This window comes from Rhamphochromis sp. 'chilingali', assembly GCF_963969265.1.
Source record: "Rhamphochromis sp. 'chilingali' genome assembly, chromosome: 8".
NCBI lineage: Eukaryota > Metazoa > Chordata > Actinopteri > Cichliformes > Cichlidae > Rhamphochromis > Rhamphochromis sp. 'chilingali'.
The window spans coordinates 40,241,165-40,261,133 of record NC_137935.1 but is presented as its reverse complement, the minus strand read 5'-3'; the positions used below and the strand labels follow the sequence as shown (position 1 = coordinate 40,261,133).

The following is a 19,969-nucleotide window of genomic DNA, read 5'->3' as shown; positions in this document are numbered from 1 at the left end:
AATAAATAAAAATATTTCCTCACGTCATTATGAGACGCTAGATTGAGACACAGACATTTGAGCCTCTTAATGCGTGTTTTGTTTGGGTTTCCACCGGGTGGAATTACCAAAATAGAGAGGGGACAGCCTAACATATGAAGCAGGAAAAGAGCTTTTCCTGTTCCCGACCGCCGTGTAATCCCTTTATTTCAACAAAGTAACTGTATCCTGAATACCACCTTTTTAAACGGTAACTGTAACGGAATACAGTTGCTCATATTTTGCATTTTAAATACGTAACGACGGTACATGTATTCCGTTACTCCCCAACACTGCGCATAGGGCTTTGGAGTTGATGTCACGCCGCAATGCATTGTGGGAGTGCGGCACCATTTTCAGGGTCTACGAATCAAAACAAACACACTGTGTTGGAACGACAATTACAAGATGCTTAAAAGCAGCTCAAAAGAGAATGAACTGTATAGAGACCGATTTCATTCAGAGGCGAAGCAGCAGTACTTGCAGAAAATAGCCTGCATTGGAAATGTGGACCCATATGAAATACGGCCGTGGAGTAGAAACCCTGAAGACCAACCGCTATTGACGTAGCCTGATATATTTCGTACCTTATCTGTGGAATCAGCGCCGTACAAGTCGTCATTCAAGCAAAGGTAAGTCAGCTCGAGTACTGCGAGTGAAATGCGTTTGATTTCCCTGCAAACATTCAGATTAGTGCAGCATAAATTCATTCATGAGGGGAAATTACAGTGAGAACATGTGGAGGCTGTTAGAAGGATAACATACTGAGTTCAGTGCATTGATGTGACATTGTTCTGATGGATTTAGTTATTCTTTATGGTTAAAGAAATTGCACTAATTTATTCATATTTATTGTAAATAATCCTAATTAAACATCTTGCTTCCATATTTGTATCTTGTGTCACTAAAAATACATTTTATTTTAGTTTTATACATTGATTAATGACCTGCAGAATCTCCTTATCATATTAAGTGATTCATAATTGTCACTTTATGCTTTCTCCATCTCTAAAGTGATGACATCCTTGCATTACATACTTTAGGTTCATTTTCTGCAGGCAGGTTTCTGACAGAGAGCAGGCAGATTTAGAATATAACATGCAGCGTTCTATAGATGGACACATAAAGAAATGAAAAATCACATGTATGTGCTAACTTTCTAAACACTTTGTTACATTTATGATAAAGTAGATAAAACACATTTGTGTTGGCCTTGGCTCATAGTTCTTGTCTTTAAATGAACTTTGTCTGTGTGTGTTTCAGGTCCTGCACTCTCAAAGACTGAATGAACCAGCATTGCAGCCATGGGTCACTGTGAGCATCACAGGGAAGGTTGAAGCCGAGTCGCGGAGACCTGCACCCACGTCACTGCTCTTCTGTTTAATGTAGAAGCAACAGTGTTGATTGTGGCACAAGGACTGTTACAGATGAACCTGCACACTGGGTTTTGCTGGGTAATATGACCAAGATACAGCCAGAGGTTGGCCATAAGATAGACTTCTCCTCTTCAGCTGCCCAAAAAAGGCTCTTGATTAAAACATAAACAGACCATCTGTAGTGACAGGTAAAAGGAGCCGTCCTCAGAAAAGAAAAATCCCACCTGCTACTGTGGAGGAGTCGTCACTGCTATAATGCCATCATGTTTTATCTAGGGGTCTAGATTTATGCCTGTAGTGCACTGCCGTGTAAATAATTTGCATTTACTGAATATGTACTGACTGAGTCCCGCTGTTCAAAAGTTTAATAAAGAAACAAACTAATTTTTGCCTCTTTTTTTTTATTTATTAAAACCACCTTATAGAACATCACATCAGTAACAGTGTAGAATCCATCATTTATAGTTTACAAATGACAAAATGTTTACATAAAATCATGACAGTGTTTACATGATATCACCCACTACTAACATTACTTTATTTACTGTATCTTTTGAAAAAATACAGCTATTTATACAGCACAAGACTTAAGAATATTTAACAGGAGCAGGTTTCATTTTTCCCTGGTTTTATTATCACACTGTTCACCAAACGCAGCAAACCTTCACCATCTTATCCTGAAGGGTCACCTCTGCACCCTCACATGGAAGAAGTAATCTGATTGGCATCGTGGTATGTTTGAAGCAGGTCCCTTGTGTAGCGCTGGAACCCAGTCACGATGTGTTTCATCCATTTCATAGGCTGGTTTGCTGCTGGGCAAGTGTTCGGCATTCAAACTTACAGGTAAACATTAGTCAAAGCCAGATGTTTCCCCTGTTATGTCGAAATTAGCTAGCACAGTCAAGTACACACTAACACTGCATGTCAACAAACTATGAAAAAAAGCCACAGGATATATCAAATAAATAAATGAATGATTGCTGGTAAGGGTCTCTATCACTTCTACCTCTTCTTAAAGTCAATAAAGAGTTCTTTATACTGATGGCATGGAGTTCTGTTTAATGTGAGTTGTGAGGTCTTCGGGTTGTTACAGCTTCACCTTGATCACAAACTACGCCACCGTCGAACTAAAACATAACATAAATTTCAATGAAATAGTAAGACGGGTGAAATAAAGACAGAAAATTATCTATATAACATACAAAACATACCTCGCTGGCTGACCCATGCTTTGAGGGAGAAATGTGCACTTTGCAGATACTGTAAAGAAAAAACTTCCTCTGAATTAAATTGGTGTCTCCTGCTTCAAATGCCATGCTCCTACATCAACATGGGCGTGCATCTTCTTCAGGTGCACCGGTGGAACCAACATGCAGTACAATAGTTCCTGTCCCTGTTCGTATTGTGAGGGCAGCTTGTCCACAGTCTCAGCCCCAGTCATCCTGTCATCCAGGCAGTCCAGAGGGTCTGCTGATTAGTGTCAGGTGTAGATGTATCTTGTGTGTCAGCCAATTGAATCATGACAGAGCCAGTGTAAGCGCCAGACGTCTGCTTTATATTTTTATTTACGATTGAGTTCATGTTTGTTTTATAATTCATAGATTCATTACATAAGTCATCTTTTCAGGATTAATAAATGTGAAAATATATGTGTTTACATAAAGTAATTTTAAGTCACTGTTTTGGGATTGGAACCTAAAAGGGGGTACCTCTCACTTTAAGTATGTAAGTGCAATAGTAGCATGAAACCCTGTGTGAGAGGGAAGGGGAGGAGCATGGACAGAGGGGTTAGGAGTCTCACGGTTTTCTGACCGTGTGCACAGGTAGTTCTGGATAACTGCTATTTTTTGGAACTTTCATGCTTATTTAGGAAGGAGTTCATTGTTACATCTTCAGTTTGTAATAAATAAACAGTCTTCAAATCATAATGCAACTGGAAGCATTTCTTTTGGCAACCAGGAACACGCGTCAGCCATAGACTCTTCTTTTTTGAACTTGGTTTATTGGAAATTACCCTACAGCCAGTATCGACCAATGGGGGGAAAAAAACTTTGAACAGTAGTAAATCATCCCAGGAATAGCCAGCTAACCAAAATCACTCCAGAAGCACATCATCAACTCTCCCAGGAGGCCACAAAAGAACCCAGAACAACATTTAAAGAACTGGAGGTCTCACTTGCCTCAGTAAACATCAAAGTTCATGATTCAACAATAAGAAAGAGACTAAACAAAAATGGCATCCACACTAAAGCTCCAAAGAGAAAACCAGTACTGACAAAAAAGAATACAAAGGTTAGTCTCATATTTGCCAAAAGACATCTTGATGAACTATTCTGTTGACTGACTAAACAAAAGCTGCATTTTTCCAAGGTTTAAGTCCCTTAATAGATGTTGGATGGCCCAAAGAAAATTAGTAGCCCTATCTACCACTAAAGTACTGTAGTATATAGCACGTATATGCTTATTTATTTGGTATTAAGTAGTATAGTAGTTTGTATGATTCTATTTTATGATTCAAAACAAAAATGATTTGTTTGGTCAGGTTATTTCATGTCAACATTAACTTGCTGAAACAAATGCGGAACAAGTGGAATTGGTGCTGGTTTTCTCAGGCTGGATAATGTTATTATTACGGACTCTTGACATAAGACAAAGCCAGAAGAGTGCTTCCACTGTTCTGACACTAAACTATCCTCTTTCACACCAATTACCCCCACCCATTACTCAGCTCTAGTAAGAACATATTTATCACATTTAAGATATTTAACAATTGCTGAGGTATTTCTTAGTACTGTAGGAGATCTAACACTTCTATGACACACAATATTGCAACAGCTCAACAAAACCTTCTAAAGAATAAACTGATGTTTCTTAAAGTGAACTTTACTGTTACAGTAATAATTTAATCAAGATTCATTAAAAAAAAAAAGTTAATTCATGAGTTACATAGATGTATCTTGGTTAACCTAATTTCCGCTTAATGTCTGCATGAGTGAGTCTTTGTGAAGCACATTACTCTAAGCGTTGCCCAAAACAGAAACACCATATCTATTTAATGTCCTAATCTAATGTGCTGTGGGTGACTAAAGAATGGTGCTGGGCCTTTCCCACAATTTTATGCTTCCCTTGTCTTCACCGCAAAAAAACTTGTTTATGTGTAAAGTTGAGTCAACTGCCCATGAAACAGCACATTTTCTATTCTATGATTTTTCTAATCCTCTGTCCCCAATTGATTCTTTATCTCACACTTGTTGGCAATCAGGTAATTAAGTACATTTGATTATCAGCATCTGGCTGTAAACAGTAAGGGTGTACTTCATTTGTCACACACTGCTTCTGCATTTTGGAACATGCGACCCATTCCTCTTGCCCGAAGTAAAGAAACAGAATGGAAAATTTAAAGGTCCTTTCACATAAAAAGCATATACAGTAGATGGTAGCATAGTGGTAAGACTACACGCCTTTGGAACAGACGCTCTGTTCGGGAGTCTAACCCCGGACTTCTAACAAGGGCATCTGTATCCAGTGGGTCCCTAGGCTAGACCCCCCATGCTAACCAAGCCTATATCGAATATGTGCGAGAGACAGAGAACTGAAGCCATACCGGCTCGAACCTCACCCGGATTAACAATGTCCACGTGTTGGAGTCAAATTGTTAAATGTTGTCATTGTGTTACTTAAATTTGTAAGTCTTAGTTCAAAGAGCAGGATCAAAGACCTTCCTTTGTCTCTGACCACCTCTCCAACCAGTTTGTTGGTGGGGGAGGCTATAGTGTTTTATTGTAGGGACATCTATGTGAGGGTTCTGTTTTCTTGGTTAGTAAGCTTCCTGCTTTTATGACCCTTTTGGTGAGCAGGAAGTCACACAAACGCACCCCCAAACACAAACACACACACTCACATACATACAAACACACAGAAAACATTCTCGCACATACATACATACATGGAAAAATAGGATCATAGCAAGCTTGAAGCCTGGAAACTCCGCAGCCAGTTACCAACATTACGTGAAGTACCCTCTGAAGGTCTGCTAGATAATGTGAATGCAGGACTACAGAAAATACCTACTGTGACCATTACCCAGAGTAACCAGCTGATCTGCACTATGGCAGCAGTGCAGAGATTCTTAGCTACAAGATAAACAGCTACAAGGAGCAATACCCTCCATGGAGAAGGAGACTAGAGGCCAAAATCAAGGTATCACAAAGAGAAGTTAGCCAACTATTCTCTTCTTGCTCTTGACGAAGGCGGTCGCACTTTTGTCCTCTCCTCCTCTTCCTTAGCTTCCCTGCTTAGCCTCTTATGTCCTTGTCTAGTCTCGTGTTTTTTGTATTACTTTTCTCTGGAACACTCTCTCACAGTCTGTTCTCTAAAACCTAAAAGAGGAATTATGGATTTGATCAACTAGTCCCTAAATGCAGTTGACACCCCTTTCTCAACGAGAAGTTTTGGCTTAGGTGAGCCTGAGTGCTGAAGATATCTACCTATTCGGAACCATGGTAACAGGGTTCTTGCTGATTGGAGCTGGCTTGGCCCTGACTTATCGAAGAATTAAGGAAGCGGAACCAGCTGTTCAAACCCCCACAAGGCTGCCCGCTGGGATTGGAACGATGGGAAGAGGCGTGAGTTTCTCAAAATGGGCTCATTGAGTGCAGCACGGATAAGATCTTGCAGAGGCTTACGGCTGCCGTGAATACTCAGAATAAGACCTCTGAGTGCAGACCGGATTACATCTTGGAGGGGCTCGTTCGGAATAACATCTCTGAGTGCAAATTGGATTACATCTTGGGGAGGCTCCCTGTGGTGGTGAGTTCTCAGTATCGGCTCTTTGAGCACAAGAATGACAACATCACAGAGCGCAAGTTTGATAACATCATGGAGAAGCTCACGGCTCTCCAACGGGAGATTGAGAGACCAGTGTTGGACTGTAGAACTGCTTTGAAATTCATATGAGCTGTTCGCACTGAAGTAAAAAATAACCATCACTTCATGCGGATACCCTTTCAGCGCCAGCTGCGGTCGCAAGGCTGGAGCCGAACAAAAACACCCTGATAACGACTGTGTTTAAACTGTTCCTTCCCATTCCATGCAAGGCCACCTGGGTTGGCTAGAAGACTGTTTACTTAGCCTAGCAGGGCGAAGGACACTGTCTCAGCTGAACCCTGGACACACATACATATACACTGATATGCACATACTCATCCCCCCTCCCTTTCCAAACGCCTTCAATGCTTGTTCCCTCCTGGGAACACGGCGGGTCTGAGCCCGCGCTGGAATGGTAGCGCTGGGCAGGATGGCTGCTGTGTTTGCTTCGGATTACTCCTCACCCCCCACCCGACCCCGTGGCTTGTCACATGTACCATAATGTTGTGCTGTGGACATTTATGTGCTTTTTTGTACAGAGGAGTTTTTTTTGTTTCCTGTTCTCATGCTGTCCTCCCAGGAGCCCAGCATGAGTAGAGGTCTCTTTTTTTCCTCTTGTACTTTCCCATTGTAGTGTATATTTCAGTGGTTTTTTTCTGTAACGCTACCGATCTCCGACCTGTATCCCCATGTGATGTCTGTGTTGTGTGTGTAAGGTCGGGAGGGGGGGGGGGGGTCCTATTGCACTGCAGGGCAACCTGCACGTGGCAAATAAAGCCTTGATTGATTGATTGATTGATTGATTGATTGATTGATTGATTGAGCTGCAGAAAGGTGAAGTCAGTGCCTGAGGCTTTGGAAACTGCCAAGCAATGACTCACAGCCTTGGCTTGAAGAGGCATACCAAAGAGAGAGAAGGCAGGAGAATAAACCAGTTGTTCTCTACAAAACCATCCAAGGTGTACTCCCAATGGCATGAGAAGAATAGGGCGACCAACTTGTCCACCGCCTGGATTGATTACAAAAAGGCCTATGACTAGATACCCCACACTTGGATCCTGGAATGCCTAGAACTGTACAAGATCAACGGGACCCTAAGAGCCTTCATGAGGAACTCAGTGGGGATGTGGCGAACAACACTAAGGGCCAACTCCAAGCCCAACTTCAAGCCCATAGCACAAGTCACCATCAAGTGCGGAATCTACCAAGGAGATGCTCTGTCCATCTCTGTTTATTACAGAGAAATGGCTCTTTCCAAAATAAAAGCTATACTATACCCTTCTTTTGGGGTATATTCTCAGCAGCATATTAAACATATCATATCCCATAAGGAGAATCATGTGCTAACGGCTGTCTAAATGACTCGGGTAAAGTTTGTAGCATGGTGCTTGTTGTTTTTGTCTGCTTCCACTTGTCTTTGCACTAGGATGATGTCGGCATAAATGTGCAGTCATATTTGTTGTGTTCCCACTAGTGCTGTCAGCGTTAATCTCGTTAAAATGACATTAACGCCATAACGCGGCAAATCCCCGTTAACGAGTTACCGCGGCTCGCCCCGTACGTGGGGCTGGACGGCGTCAACACGTTAACAAGCTAGCTGCGCTAACACACTAGTTGAGCATGCGTGGCACATACGACATACTGTTTTACTTTTGTCCATGACGCGCTTACCATCAGGGTCATACTTCACATGAAAACCAAAATAGTTCCAAACGCCAGATCTGAATGAGGGTGGGGGAGGTTCAATTTCGGGTAGCATTGAGGAAGTTGGCATATTTTGTTTTGTTTGGTTTGGTTTTTTGTTTGGTTTTTTTGCCTGTCCCGTTTGGTTCTTTTGCCATCAGAATTATTGTCTAAAGGCGAAGAAAGATGCCCAACGGATTTACTTTACCAAATGGACCATCCCAGCCTTGCCGTAATGGTCCATTTGATTCACCTTTTATTGTTTATTTTGGAGTTTATTTTAGTTCACTTGCTAGATATGGGACAGACTTGAATGAGGAAAAGAAAAGGGAGAAAGGAAGAGGGGGGAAAAAACAGCAGAGAAGAGTGACAGGGATAAAGGGCAACAAACAAAAACCAAGAAAATAAGCAGACAAAAAATACAAACATCAATCACCTGGATCACCTGTTGAGCAAGAAAAAAGAAAACAAGCAGAAGAAAACGAGAGCAATGCAATAAAGAACATCATGATGATCTATGGGAATATAACAGTAAATACTAAATGTTAAACATTATTGTGCAGCACGTAAGATCGACAGCACACAGTGTGCTTTAAGGTAGGAGCCAAAAAGGGTGTAGTTTGTGTGTGTGAGCACCCGTGTGTACACCTGTGAGCATGAGCGTGCTTGTTTTTAAAAGGTTCCTACATGTAATGATCTGTTAGAGGGTGTGGGGGGGCCACAGCCCCATTCACCAGGGCATGAAGCAGGTATGGAGGAGGCCCTCAGAACACAAGAGACCAAGGAAGACCAACAGAGGGGCAGCCGCGCCACTATCCCAGAAAGAGCTGAGGAGAGTCCCAGATGAGGGCTCACTCAGCAGCGGCGGGGCATAAGCCAGGGGGGGTTGCAGTAACGTGCCCGGGAGCTCCGCCGGCAGCCAGCTGTGCCAGAGTGCCAAGGGTACCCCACTCCTGAAGTGGCCCGAGCGAGCCCCAGGCTCCAGGCCCCGATAAGCAGCCACCAAGGAGTGACCTGGATGTACCTGGATGCCCATCCCCGGACACAAAGACCCACCAATGCACCGATGTCTCAGGGCATCTGCCACTTGCAGGGGGAAATGGTGGGGGAAGATAGGCCTCTATACCATGGAGGGCCTGAGATGTCCCCAGAGAGGTGGCGTCTGATACCCGACCTGACATATGGACACAGACATACAGGCACACACAGATACAAACATCCATTCCCACCCTCATGCTCTCATATGCACTTACTCAACACTCACCCAACGTGGAGACAGACATAAAGAGACACTGTACACACAATCACACTCCCCAAGCCTATTCTAAGCCCCGGGTCTAGGTACCCTTGCCCCTGGAGGGGGAAACTGCACCCAGACCCAGGTGGTGTTACCCAAAATGGTGGTGGCTAACCAACCGGACATAGTGGTGGTAGACAAACAGAAGAAGACGGCCGTAGTGATCGATGTAGCGGTTCCGAATGACAGCAATATCAGGAAGAAGGAACACGAGAAGCTGGAGAAATACCAAGGGCTCAGAGAAGAGCTCGAGAGGATGTGGAGGGTGAAGGTAATGGTGGTCCCCGTGGTAATCGGAGCACTAGGTGCGGTGACTCCCAAGCTAGGCGAGTGGCTCCAGCAGATCCCGGGAATAACATCGGAGATCTCTGTCCAGAAGAGCGCAGTCCTGGGAACAGCTAAGATACTGCGCAGGACCCTCAAGCTCCCAGGCCTCTGGTAGAGGACCCGAGCTTGAAGGATAAACCGCCCGCAGGGGCGTGCTGGGTGTTTTTTATTTTATTTTATATATATTAGGGGTGCAACGATATTCGTATGGATATTGAACCGTTCGATACAGTGCTTTCGGTTCGGTACGCATATGTATCGAACAATACAACATTTGTAATTTATTTTATCAACTTTCCTTCTGACGATGCTGTCTGTGTTGAGCGCTCAGTGAATCTGCGTTCGACTACTCCGCCTAGGCTGCACTGTCGAGCGCAGATCCACTGAGCGCTCAACACAGACAGCATAGTCAGAAGGAAGAGCGCAGGGCAAGCTAGCAAGACAGAAGTTAGGCTCTCCTTGCAACATGGACCTCCCCCACCCTCATTCAGATCTGGCGTTTGGAATTATTTTGGTTTTCATGTGACGTATGACCCTGAAGGTAAGCGAGTCATGGACTAAAGTAAAACAGTATGTTGGATGTGCCACGCAATGCTCAATTACATGGGTGGGAACTAGTGTGTTAGCGCAGTTAGCTCATTAACGTGTTGGCCGTCTAGCCCCACGCACGGGGCGATCGGCGGTAGCTCGTTAACGGAGATTTGCCGTGTTGTGGCGTTAAGGTCATTTCAACGAGATTAACCTGAAAGCACTAGTGGGAACACAACGAATATGACTGCACATTTACGCCGACATCATCCTAGTGCAAAGACCAAAACAACAAGCATGCTACTAACTTTAGCCGAGTCATTTAGACAGCTGTTAGCACATAATTCTCCTTATGCTGCTGAGAATATAGCCCAGAAGAAGCGTATAGTATTGCTTTTATTTTGGAAAGAGACATTTCTCTGTAATAAACTCTCTTTTCCAAAGATGAGTGATTCCTCAATCAGATACAGGGCTCGCAATATCGCTAGCCCGACGTCCTGGAGCTAGCGATTTTTTTCAGTCGGGCTACCAAAATCTATCTCTGCCCTGCCCGTCGGGCTATTGTAGGAAGGAAAAATATATGTCAATGCTTTTACATTCTTTCAGAAATGTAGCTGGGTAATTATGTCATTGGCATCGGTGAGCCACTGTCAATATGTGACATATTGAAATCGCGTTTGAATTTGCGCTTGTTTTTTGCTTTCACTTTGCAATCGTGCGAACTGTGTATAGAGAGCGACAGCACTGATCTGTGAGTGATGATAATTTGTGCACCAATTCCTCTGACATCGTCTTATTAATCGTTAGCTTACTATGCAAACATGACAAGTGAAATCTCCCGCAGCAAACTTAAACATGTGAGAGGTTGATCGCGCAGAGAATCGCTGAGCTTATGTGAGTGCGTGTGTAAAAGCAGCAGGATATATATTTTAGTTCTGCTGAGCCAAATAAGACAGGTCAGGGTGAAGAAGTGACAGCCAAAGAAAAGCTTACCACAAAACGGAGAAGTTATGACAAATCAGACTATAAGGCAAAAAGAAAGTGCAGCTTTATGGTTTCATGGACAAAATAATTTCTGTGGCTGCAATATGATGAGCTAAATAACCAGGGCTGCACATAAGTGGTCCGCAGGTGCGCATTCGCTGTCAAAATAAAAAACATGCACAAGGGTTAGGGTTAAATTTAAAAACTGTACTTTTGAGTTAAAATATATATTTATAATTTTAATAAATGACAAATTAAAAAGGCATGAACATTTTTTTTGTATCGAAAAAATATCGAACCGTGACACCAAAGTATCGAACCGAACCGAACCGTGAATTTTGTGTATCGTTGCACCCCTAATAAACACCCAGCACGCCCCTGCGGGCGGTTTATCCTTCAAGCTCGGGTTCTCTACCAGAGGCCTGGGAGCTTGAGGGTCCTGCGCAGTATCTTAGCTGTTCCCAGGACTGCGCTCTTCTGGATAGAGATCTCCGATGTTGTTCCCGGGATCTGCTGGAGCCACTCGCCTAGCTTGGGAGTCACCGCACCTAGTGCTCCGATTACCACGGGGACCACCGTTACCTTCACCCTCCACATCCTCTCGAGCTCTTCTCTGAGCCCTTGGTATTTCTCCAGCTTCTCGTGTTCCTTCTTCCTGATATTGCTGTCATTCGGAACCGCTACATCGATCACTACGGCCGTCTTCTTCTGTTTGTCTACCACCACTATGTCCGGTTGGTTAGCCACCACCATTTTGTCCGTCTGTATCTGGAAGTCCCACAGGATCTTAGCTCGGTCATTCTCCACCATGGTCAATTTGGTGAGTGGCTCCAGCAGATCCCGGGAACAACATCGGAGATCTCTGTCCAGAAGAGCGCAGTCCTGGGAACAGCTAAGATACTGCGCAGGACCCTCAAGCTCCCAGGCCTCTGGTAGAGGACCCGAGCTTGAAGGATAAACTGCCCACAGGGGAATGCTGGGTTTTGTTTTTATATGTGTGTGTGTGTGTGTGTGTGTGTGTGTGTGTGTGTGTGTGTGTGTGTGTGTGTGTGTGTGTGGAGCGAGGAGAGTAATCCACCTGGTGAGAAACTTTATGACATTGTTGACTGAGATGATAAGTGAGAGATCGTTTTATTTTGATTTCAAGCAATGCAGCATAATAATTATTTTTATGTGCTTAGCAAACACATTGATGGACAGAGCCTGATCAGTGCTCTGTATATGGCTAATGTAGTGAGTCAAAAACAACAATGGCAGTATCCGAGTTGAGGGGCGATTCCACAAAAAATTTCCAGCTCACCTCCATCCCTCACATCCTGCTTGAGGAAAAAGGATTCTCAGAAGCAGAGGAATAATTACGAAGCCGTGTGCTGCAGCCTCAAACAATCTTTTTTCCAGTTTTGTGACTTTCCAACGCTGCAGTGTCCAGCACTTCCACCTCGATGGTGCCCAGCACTTCCCTGCTGCTCACTGGAGGGCTTACTGTCTAGCTCATCTGAGGTTCTGTGTCTGGGCCTGTTAGAGGCATTATTTTTTTCTTTTGTTTTGTTTCTGGGACAGAGAATAATAAAGTTTCTTGTTGAGGTTTTGAGCCACTAAACTGAAGAACTGAACTAGGTGACTATTTATATTTCTCAGCTAGCTAATTTACAGTCTTTTTTTCTCAGCCTGTAAATTGAGAAATATATAAGATAAATAAGACTGTTGGTAATGTTCCACAGGCTGCTCCCCTAGAGATTGGTGTTCCCCCTAAGAGTCTGAGGCTGGTTCTTCACCTGTGCCAATCCGCAGAGTGAGTGTGGCTGAGGTCCAGCCTATTTTTGCATCCAACCCAGTTCTAAGAGTGCAGTGTCACCAGGACCCAACCAGTTCCTGCACTTATTCAACTTCCCAGGGTGAAGGTGGCTGAGGTCTAGGCAATTTCTGCTCCCGTTCCTGTCCCCAGAATGAGAGAAAGTCCTCAGCCCCAGTCACCAGAGCAGTCAGCAAGCCCTGCACAACCACAGCCGGAGCAACTTGAGCAGGTTGTGAGCAATGTTCAGTATGAGAATCCAGTGGAACCTGCACAGCCCTGAATTCTTAACCGTCCCAACAACATGGACCCAGCAGACTCAGTTTTGCGTGAGTGGCAGCAGACAATTTTTTATTTTTTATTTTATTTTTTTTAAAGGAAATGTTGAGGTGGGACTCTTGGCAATATCACTGGCTTAAATGCAGCCCCAAAACATGAAAAAGCCTACAGGAAATTTTGCAGATCATTGTAGAAACCTGCTGTTGTACTTTCCTCTTGAAATTATTTTTTGCAACAGGCTAGATACAGTTACAAGATACAATTTAAGATCCTCCATCCATCTTCTTCTGCTTATCTAGGGCCAGTTCATGGGGGCAGCAACCTAAACAGAGAAGCCCAGACTTCTCTCTCCTGGGCACCTCCTCCAGCTCCCCTCCAGGAAACAACAAGGGGTTCCTAGGCCAGCTGAGGTATCTCCCGGATGGCCGTATCTCTCACCCTACAGGGAGTGCAGAATTATTAGGCAAATGAGTATTTTGTCCACATCATCCTCTTCATGCATGTTGTCTTACTCCAAGCTGTATAGGCTCGAAAGCCTACTACCAATTAAGCATATTAGGTGATGTGCATCCCTGTAATGAGAAGGGGTGATGTCTAATGACATCAACACCCTATATCAGGTGTGCATAATTATTAGGCAACTTCCTTTCCTTTGGCAAAATGGGTCAAAAGAAGGACTTGACGGGCTCAGAAAAGTCAAAAATAGTGAGATATCTTGCAGAGGGATGCAGCAGTCTCAAAATTGCAAAGCTTCTGAAGCGTGATCATCGAACAATCAAGCGTTTCATTCAAAATAGTCAACAGGGTTGCAAGAAGCGTGTGGAAAAACCAAGGAGCAAAATAACTGCCCATGAACTGAGAAAAGTCAAGCGTGCAGCTGCCAAGATGCCACTTGCCACCAGTTTGGCCATATTTCAGAGCTGCAACATCACTGGAGTGCCCAAAAGCACAAGGTGTGCAATACTCAGAGACTTGGCCAAGGTAAGAAAGGCTGAAAGACGACCACCACTGAACAAGACACACAAGCTGAAACGTCAAGACTGGGCCAAGAAATATCTCAAGACTGGTTTTTCTAAGGTTTTATGGACTGATGAAATGAGAGTGAGTCTTGATGGGCCAGATGGATGGGCCCGTGGCTGGATTGGTAAAGGGCAGAGAGCTCCAGTCCGACTCAGACGCCAGCAAGGTGGAGGTGGAGTACTGGTTTGGGCTGGTATCATCAAAGATGAGTTTGTGGGGCCTTTGTGGGTTGAGGATGGAGTCAAGCTCAACTCCCAGTCCTACTGCCAGTTTCTGGAAGACACCTTCTTCAAGCAGTGGTACAGGAAGAAGTCTGCATCCTTCAAGACAAACATGATTTTCATGCAGGACAATGCTCCATCACACGCGTCCAAGTACTCCACAGCGTGGCTGGCAAGAAAGGGTATAAAAGAAGAAAAACTAATGACATGGCCACCTTGTTCACCTGATCTGAACCCCATTGAGAACCTGTGGTCCATCATCAAATGTGAGATTTACAAGGAGGGAAAACAGTACACCTCTCTGAACAGTGTCTGGGAGGCTGTGGTTGCTGCTGCACGCAATGTTGATGGTGAACAGATCAAAACACTGACAGAATCCATGGATGGCAGGCTTTTGAGTGTCCTTGCAAAGAAAGGTGGCTATATTGGTCGCTGATTTGTTTTTGTTTTGTTTTTGAATGTCAGAAATGTATATTTGTGAATGTGGAGATGTTATATTGGTTTCACTGGTAAAAATAAATAATTGAAATGGGTATATATTTGTTTTTTGTTAAGTTGCCTAATAATTATGCACAGTAATAGTCACCTGCACACACAGATATCCCCCTAAAATAGCTAAAACTAAAAACAAACTAAAAACTACTTCCAAAAACATTCAGCTTTGATATTAATGAGTTTTTTGGGTTCATTGAGAACATGGTTGTTGTTCAATAATAAAATTATTCCTCAAAAATACAACTTGCCTAATAATTCTGCACTCCCTGTATCTGTAAGGGAGAGACCAGCCACCATTTGGAGGAAGCTCATTTCTGCCGCTTGTATCCGATATCTTGTTCCTTCTGTCACTACCCACAGCTTTTGACCATAGGTGAGGGCAGAGACATACATCGATCGGTCATTTGAGAGCTTCGCTGCCGAAGCACCTCCGACACAGTTGAATGGCTTCTCCAGGTCCACAAAACATGTGTAGACTGGTTAGGCAAACTCCCATGCACCCTCAAGTATCTTCGAGAGGGTAAAGAGCTTGTCCAGTGTTCAATGACCAGATCAAAAACTGCATTGTTCCTCCTTTATCCGAGGTTTGACTAATGGATGGGCTGTCCTTTCCAGCACCCTGGTATAAACTTTCCCAGGAGGGCTGAGGAGTGTGATCCTCCTGTAGTTGGAAGACACCCTCCGCAGAAACCAGTCTTCAAATCGCCTGATGGTTTGCATGAATTTCTTTGAGGCAGTCCGATAGTCTTTTTTCATGTTTTTGCTTCAGCCACTCCCCAACCCCCATTCCGCTTGGGCTGTCGGTAGCTATCAGCTGCCTCCGAAGTCCCACAGGCTAACCAAGCTTGATAGGACTCCTTCTTCAGCCTGGTGGCTCCCTTTACTTCTGGCGTCCACTATTTAGTTCAGAAGTCACCACACGCACAAACCACCTTGCGGCGGCAGCTCAATGCTGCAGCTTCGGCAATGGAGGTGCCGAACATGGTCCATTCAGACTCAATGTCCCCAGTCTCCCTTGGAATGCTATTGAAGCTTTGCCGGTGGTGTGCATTCAAGATCTTAGAGACCGGGGCCTCTGCCAGGCGTTCCCAGCGCACCCACACTATACATTTAGGTGCTGTCCTGAATCCTCCCCCCGCCACCTGATCCAACTCACCGCCAAGTGGTGATACGTTGACAGCTCGGCCCCTCTCTTTACGCTAGTGTCCAGAACATATGGCCGCAGGTCTGGTGATACGATTACAAAATCGATCATCAACCTGCAATCTAGGGTGGGCCCAGCCAGGCCTCATGGACTAATCAGAATCAGAATCAGAATCAGAATACTTTATTGATCCCTGGGGGAAATTATTTTTTGTTACAGTGCTCCATTTTAAACCAACATAAATCAGAATCAGAATACTTTATTGATCCCTGGGGGAAATTATTTTTTGTTACAGTGCTCCATTTTAAACCAACATTAAGACAAGACAGACAATACGCTAACTAAGAATAGTACAATATATACATATATATATACATACATACATACATACATAAGTCACTTATAAATAAATGTTTGGAAAAGAAACATGTGTAGCTGTAGCAGCAAACAGTGTGTTAAGTGGATGCGTTGTACAGGGAGATGGCCACAGGCAGGAATGATTTCCTGTGTCGTTCAGTGTTGCTTTTCGGTAATCTCAGTCTCTCACTGAACGAGCTCCTGTGGCTGACCAACATGTCATGGAGTGGGTGGGAGGTGTTATCCAACATTGTCTTTATCTTGGACAGCATCCGCCTCTCCGACACCACCTTGAGGGAGTCCAGCTCCATCCCCACAACATTGCTGGCCTTACGGATCAGTTTATTAAGTCTGTTGGCATCTGCGACCCTCAGCCTGCTCCCCCAGCATGCAACAGCATAGAGGATCGCACTGGCCACAACAGACTCATAGAAAATCCTCAGCATTTTCTGGCAGATGTTGAAGGACCTCAGTCGCCTCAAAAAATAGAGACGACTCTGGCCCTTCCTGTAAAGTGCTGTGGTGTTTTTAGCCCAGTCCAGTTTATTGTCAATGTGTACTCCAAGGTATTTATAGTCCTCCACAATGTCAACACTGACCCCCTGGATTGAAACAGGGGTCAAGTGTTTCCTGGTCTTCCTGAAGTCCACGATCAGTTCCTTGGTCTTTGCCACGTTGAGCTGCAGATGATTCTGCTCACACCACGTGACAAAGGAGTCGACCACAGCCCGGTACTCTGTCTCATCATCCCTGCTGATGCATCCAACCACCGCAGAGTAAATATAGTCCATGGGGCCTGGCCCCAGGAAGAAGTTTATATTCAGTATATGAGTTTATATTCATATACTGAAGTTTATATTCAGTATATGAATATAAACTTCTTCCTCCCAGACTCTCGCCCTCAGACACCCTTCCCATGCCTGGGTCCAGAACGGGGCCTCAGTAACCCTATCCTGGGTGACAGAGTGAACTGTTCCCTTGATTGTATACTCATATAGGGGTCTTTTGAATCACTCTTTGTCTGGTCCCTCACCTAGGACCAAGTTCCCATCGGAGACCCTACCAGGGGGCAAAAGTCCCCCAACAACAAGCCCCTGATGTCATGGTTCTCAAGATCTGGAGAGGTCGTGGTGTGTGTTTTTTGTCTTCGCCTCTCCCAACAGGGCAGAACTGGACCTTGATTCCCCGCCTATGAACCCGCCCTGAACACACACCTGTGGCTCATTTACACTAATGCTGGCAGACTACTTAAGATGGCAAGAGAGGCTGCTTCCTCGCTGGATCGTCACACTACCTACCGTCAGTGTAGCCTAGCCTTTTGAGGCTAGAGCCTTTTGAAATAGAGCATCCTCCTAACATTATTTTCCTCTGTGTACAGGCCTTCTAGATTCTCTGCCCGTCTTCCCTGCCGTCTGGATTCCTGTGATTGTGTGCGAGTGAGCATGAGCATTTTGGAGTGGATTGAGTTGAAGAGGAGCGTGTGTGCACCTGCCTTGGACCTTCCCTCCCCTTTTGACCCCCCTCCACTCCCTGGAGCCCCGTGTTATCTGTCTCACTGTATATATGTATAAATCCTCACTTGGTGCCACATTGTAAATAAACCCTCACCTTCTCTCTAAACTTCAGAGTCCTGCGAGTGAGCCCTCTGCCTAATAATCTGTGACAGAACGATCCAGCCACTATGGACTCAGCGGATTCTGACCCTGTTCAACGGGCTCTCCTCACTCAGGAAGCCCTGCTGGAGCAGCACAAGAAGATGCTCCACCACATTAATAAAGAGCTCTCCGCCCTCATATAGGGTCTCGCTCAGCGCACACCCCTGGTAAGCCGACTCTCTCCGAGCGTAAATCAATCTCCGTGTGTAAGTCCCTCTCCATCTCCGAGTCCCCAGGCCGCTGCTACACCCCCCAACCCTCCCGCTGCCTGGCTAGAAGCCCCGGGGAGGACGATGCCAAGCCCTGAGCTGTTTACAGGTGAGCTAGAGTAATGTTCCGGTTTTCTTGCCCAAGTCTCCTTGTTTTTTCGGCAGCAGAACAAAACATATGCCAGGGACGATGCCCGGATTGCTTTCTTTGTTCCGCTGCTATGAGACCGCGTGCTTCAGTGGGCTCAGGAATTATTGAAAACTCTGCCGAATATCTGCTATCCCGAGTTCCTGTCTGAATTCAAAGGCATGTTTGAAAAGGACGGCGGGCCTTCTGCTGCTGCACAGCGTCTACTAAATCTAAAACAAGGTAAACGCACTATAGCTGACTTCTCAATTGACTTCCGCATTCTCGCTGTAGAGACCGGGTGGAGTGAAGAGGCAGTAAAGAAGGTTCTGCTCAACAATATTTAGGAGGATTTGAAGGATGAGCTCATAACGAGAGAATTGCCATCATCTCTCAGCTTTTTAAGTAAGTAAGTAAGTAAAATTTTATTTATATAGCACATTTCTAGATAGAGATCACAAAGTGCTTTACAAGATATAACAGATTAAAAAGACAAAATACAAACAAAGTTAGCAAAAGGCAGTTTTAAAAAGATGTGTTTTTAGCTGTTTTTTAAAAGTAATCAATGAATCAGCGGATCGTAAGTCCTGAGGAAGGGAATTCCACAGTCTGGCGGCCACAGTAGCAAAAGCTCTATCACCCCTAGTTTTCAGTCTCGTATACTGAATGACAAGTAGGCCCTGACTACTCGACCTCAGAGACCTACTAGGGGCATAGGGCTGTAAAAGTTCAATAATATATGGTGGTGCTTGTTGTTGAAGAGCCTTAAAAGTTAAAACCAAAATCTTAAACTGGACTCTAAATTCAACAGGAAGCCAATGTAACTGCATAAGCAACGGTGTTATATGTGAAAATTTAGAAGCTTTCGTCAAAAGTCTTGCTGCAGCATTCTGAACGATCTGCAGACGCTCCAAAGAACCTTTATTTAAACAAGTAAACAGGGAATTGCAATAGTCCAGTCGTGAAGAGATAAAAGCATGAATAACAATCTCCAGTTCGGTATAGGATATAATAGAGCTCAATTTAGAAATATTTCTTAAATGATAAAAGCAAGACCGAACAAGAGATTTAACATGACTATCTAACGTAAGAGCAGGATCAAGGATAATCCCTAAGTTCCTGACAGATGGTTTTACAAACGTTGAAAGAGGACCAAGAGCATTTATTATACTGGGTATATGTCTATCTGGGGCACATAAGAGGACTTCGGTTTTACTTTCATTTAGTTGGAGGAAGTTTTCAGCCATCCAGCCTTTAATGGTTTCCAAGCACACATTTAAAAGCCGCAGCTTAGAAGCCTCTTCCGGTTTAAAAGATATATAGAGTTGGATATCGTCTGCATAACAATGGTAACAAATATCCTCAAAAGGGCTCAAAATGTGCTGAAGAGGGAGTAAATAAACTAAAAACAGTAATGGCCCTAGCACAGAGCCTTGTGGCACACCAAAAGACAGGGACGCAGAAGATGATCTATACTTAGAAACTGCCACAGAAGAATATCGTTCAGAGAGATACGAGGAGAACCATTTCAATGCAGTCCCAGAGACACCGACCCAGTGTTTCAGCCTGTTAAGTAAAATATAATGGTCAA

At 44.3% G+C, this 19,969-nt stretch overlaps 1 protein-coding gene across 2 annotated transcripts in view; it reads right to left on the bottom strand.

Annotated features, from left to right (window-relative positions):
* Window positions 1–285: 285 nt before the first annotated feature.
* Window positions 286–19,969, bottom strand: part of tex12 (testis expressed 12) — a 75,772-nt gene continuing 56,088 nt past the window's right edge. Inside the window, exon 6 of one of the 2 annotated variants that reach the window (XM_080889176.1) lies at window positions 286–2,521. In XM_080889176.1, coding sequence (XP_080745302.1) covers window positions 2,499–2,521 — 23 coding nt within the window. In that variant the 3' untranslated portion in view covers window positions 286–2,498. Of the gene's footprint in view, window positions 2,522–12,059; window positions 13,590–19,969 lie in introns of those variants that run through there. The other variant, XM_080889177.1, reaches the window with a different exon arrangement.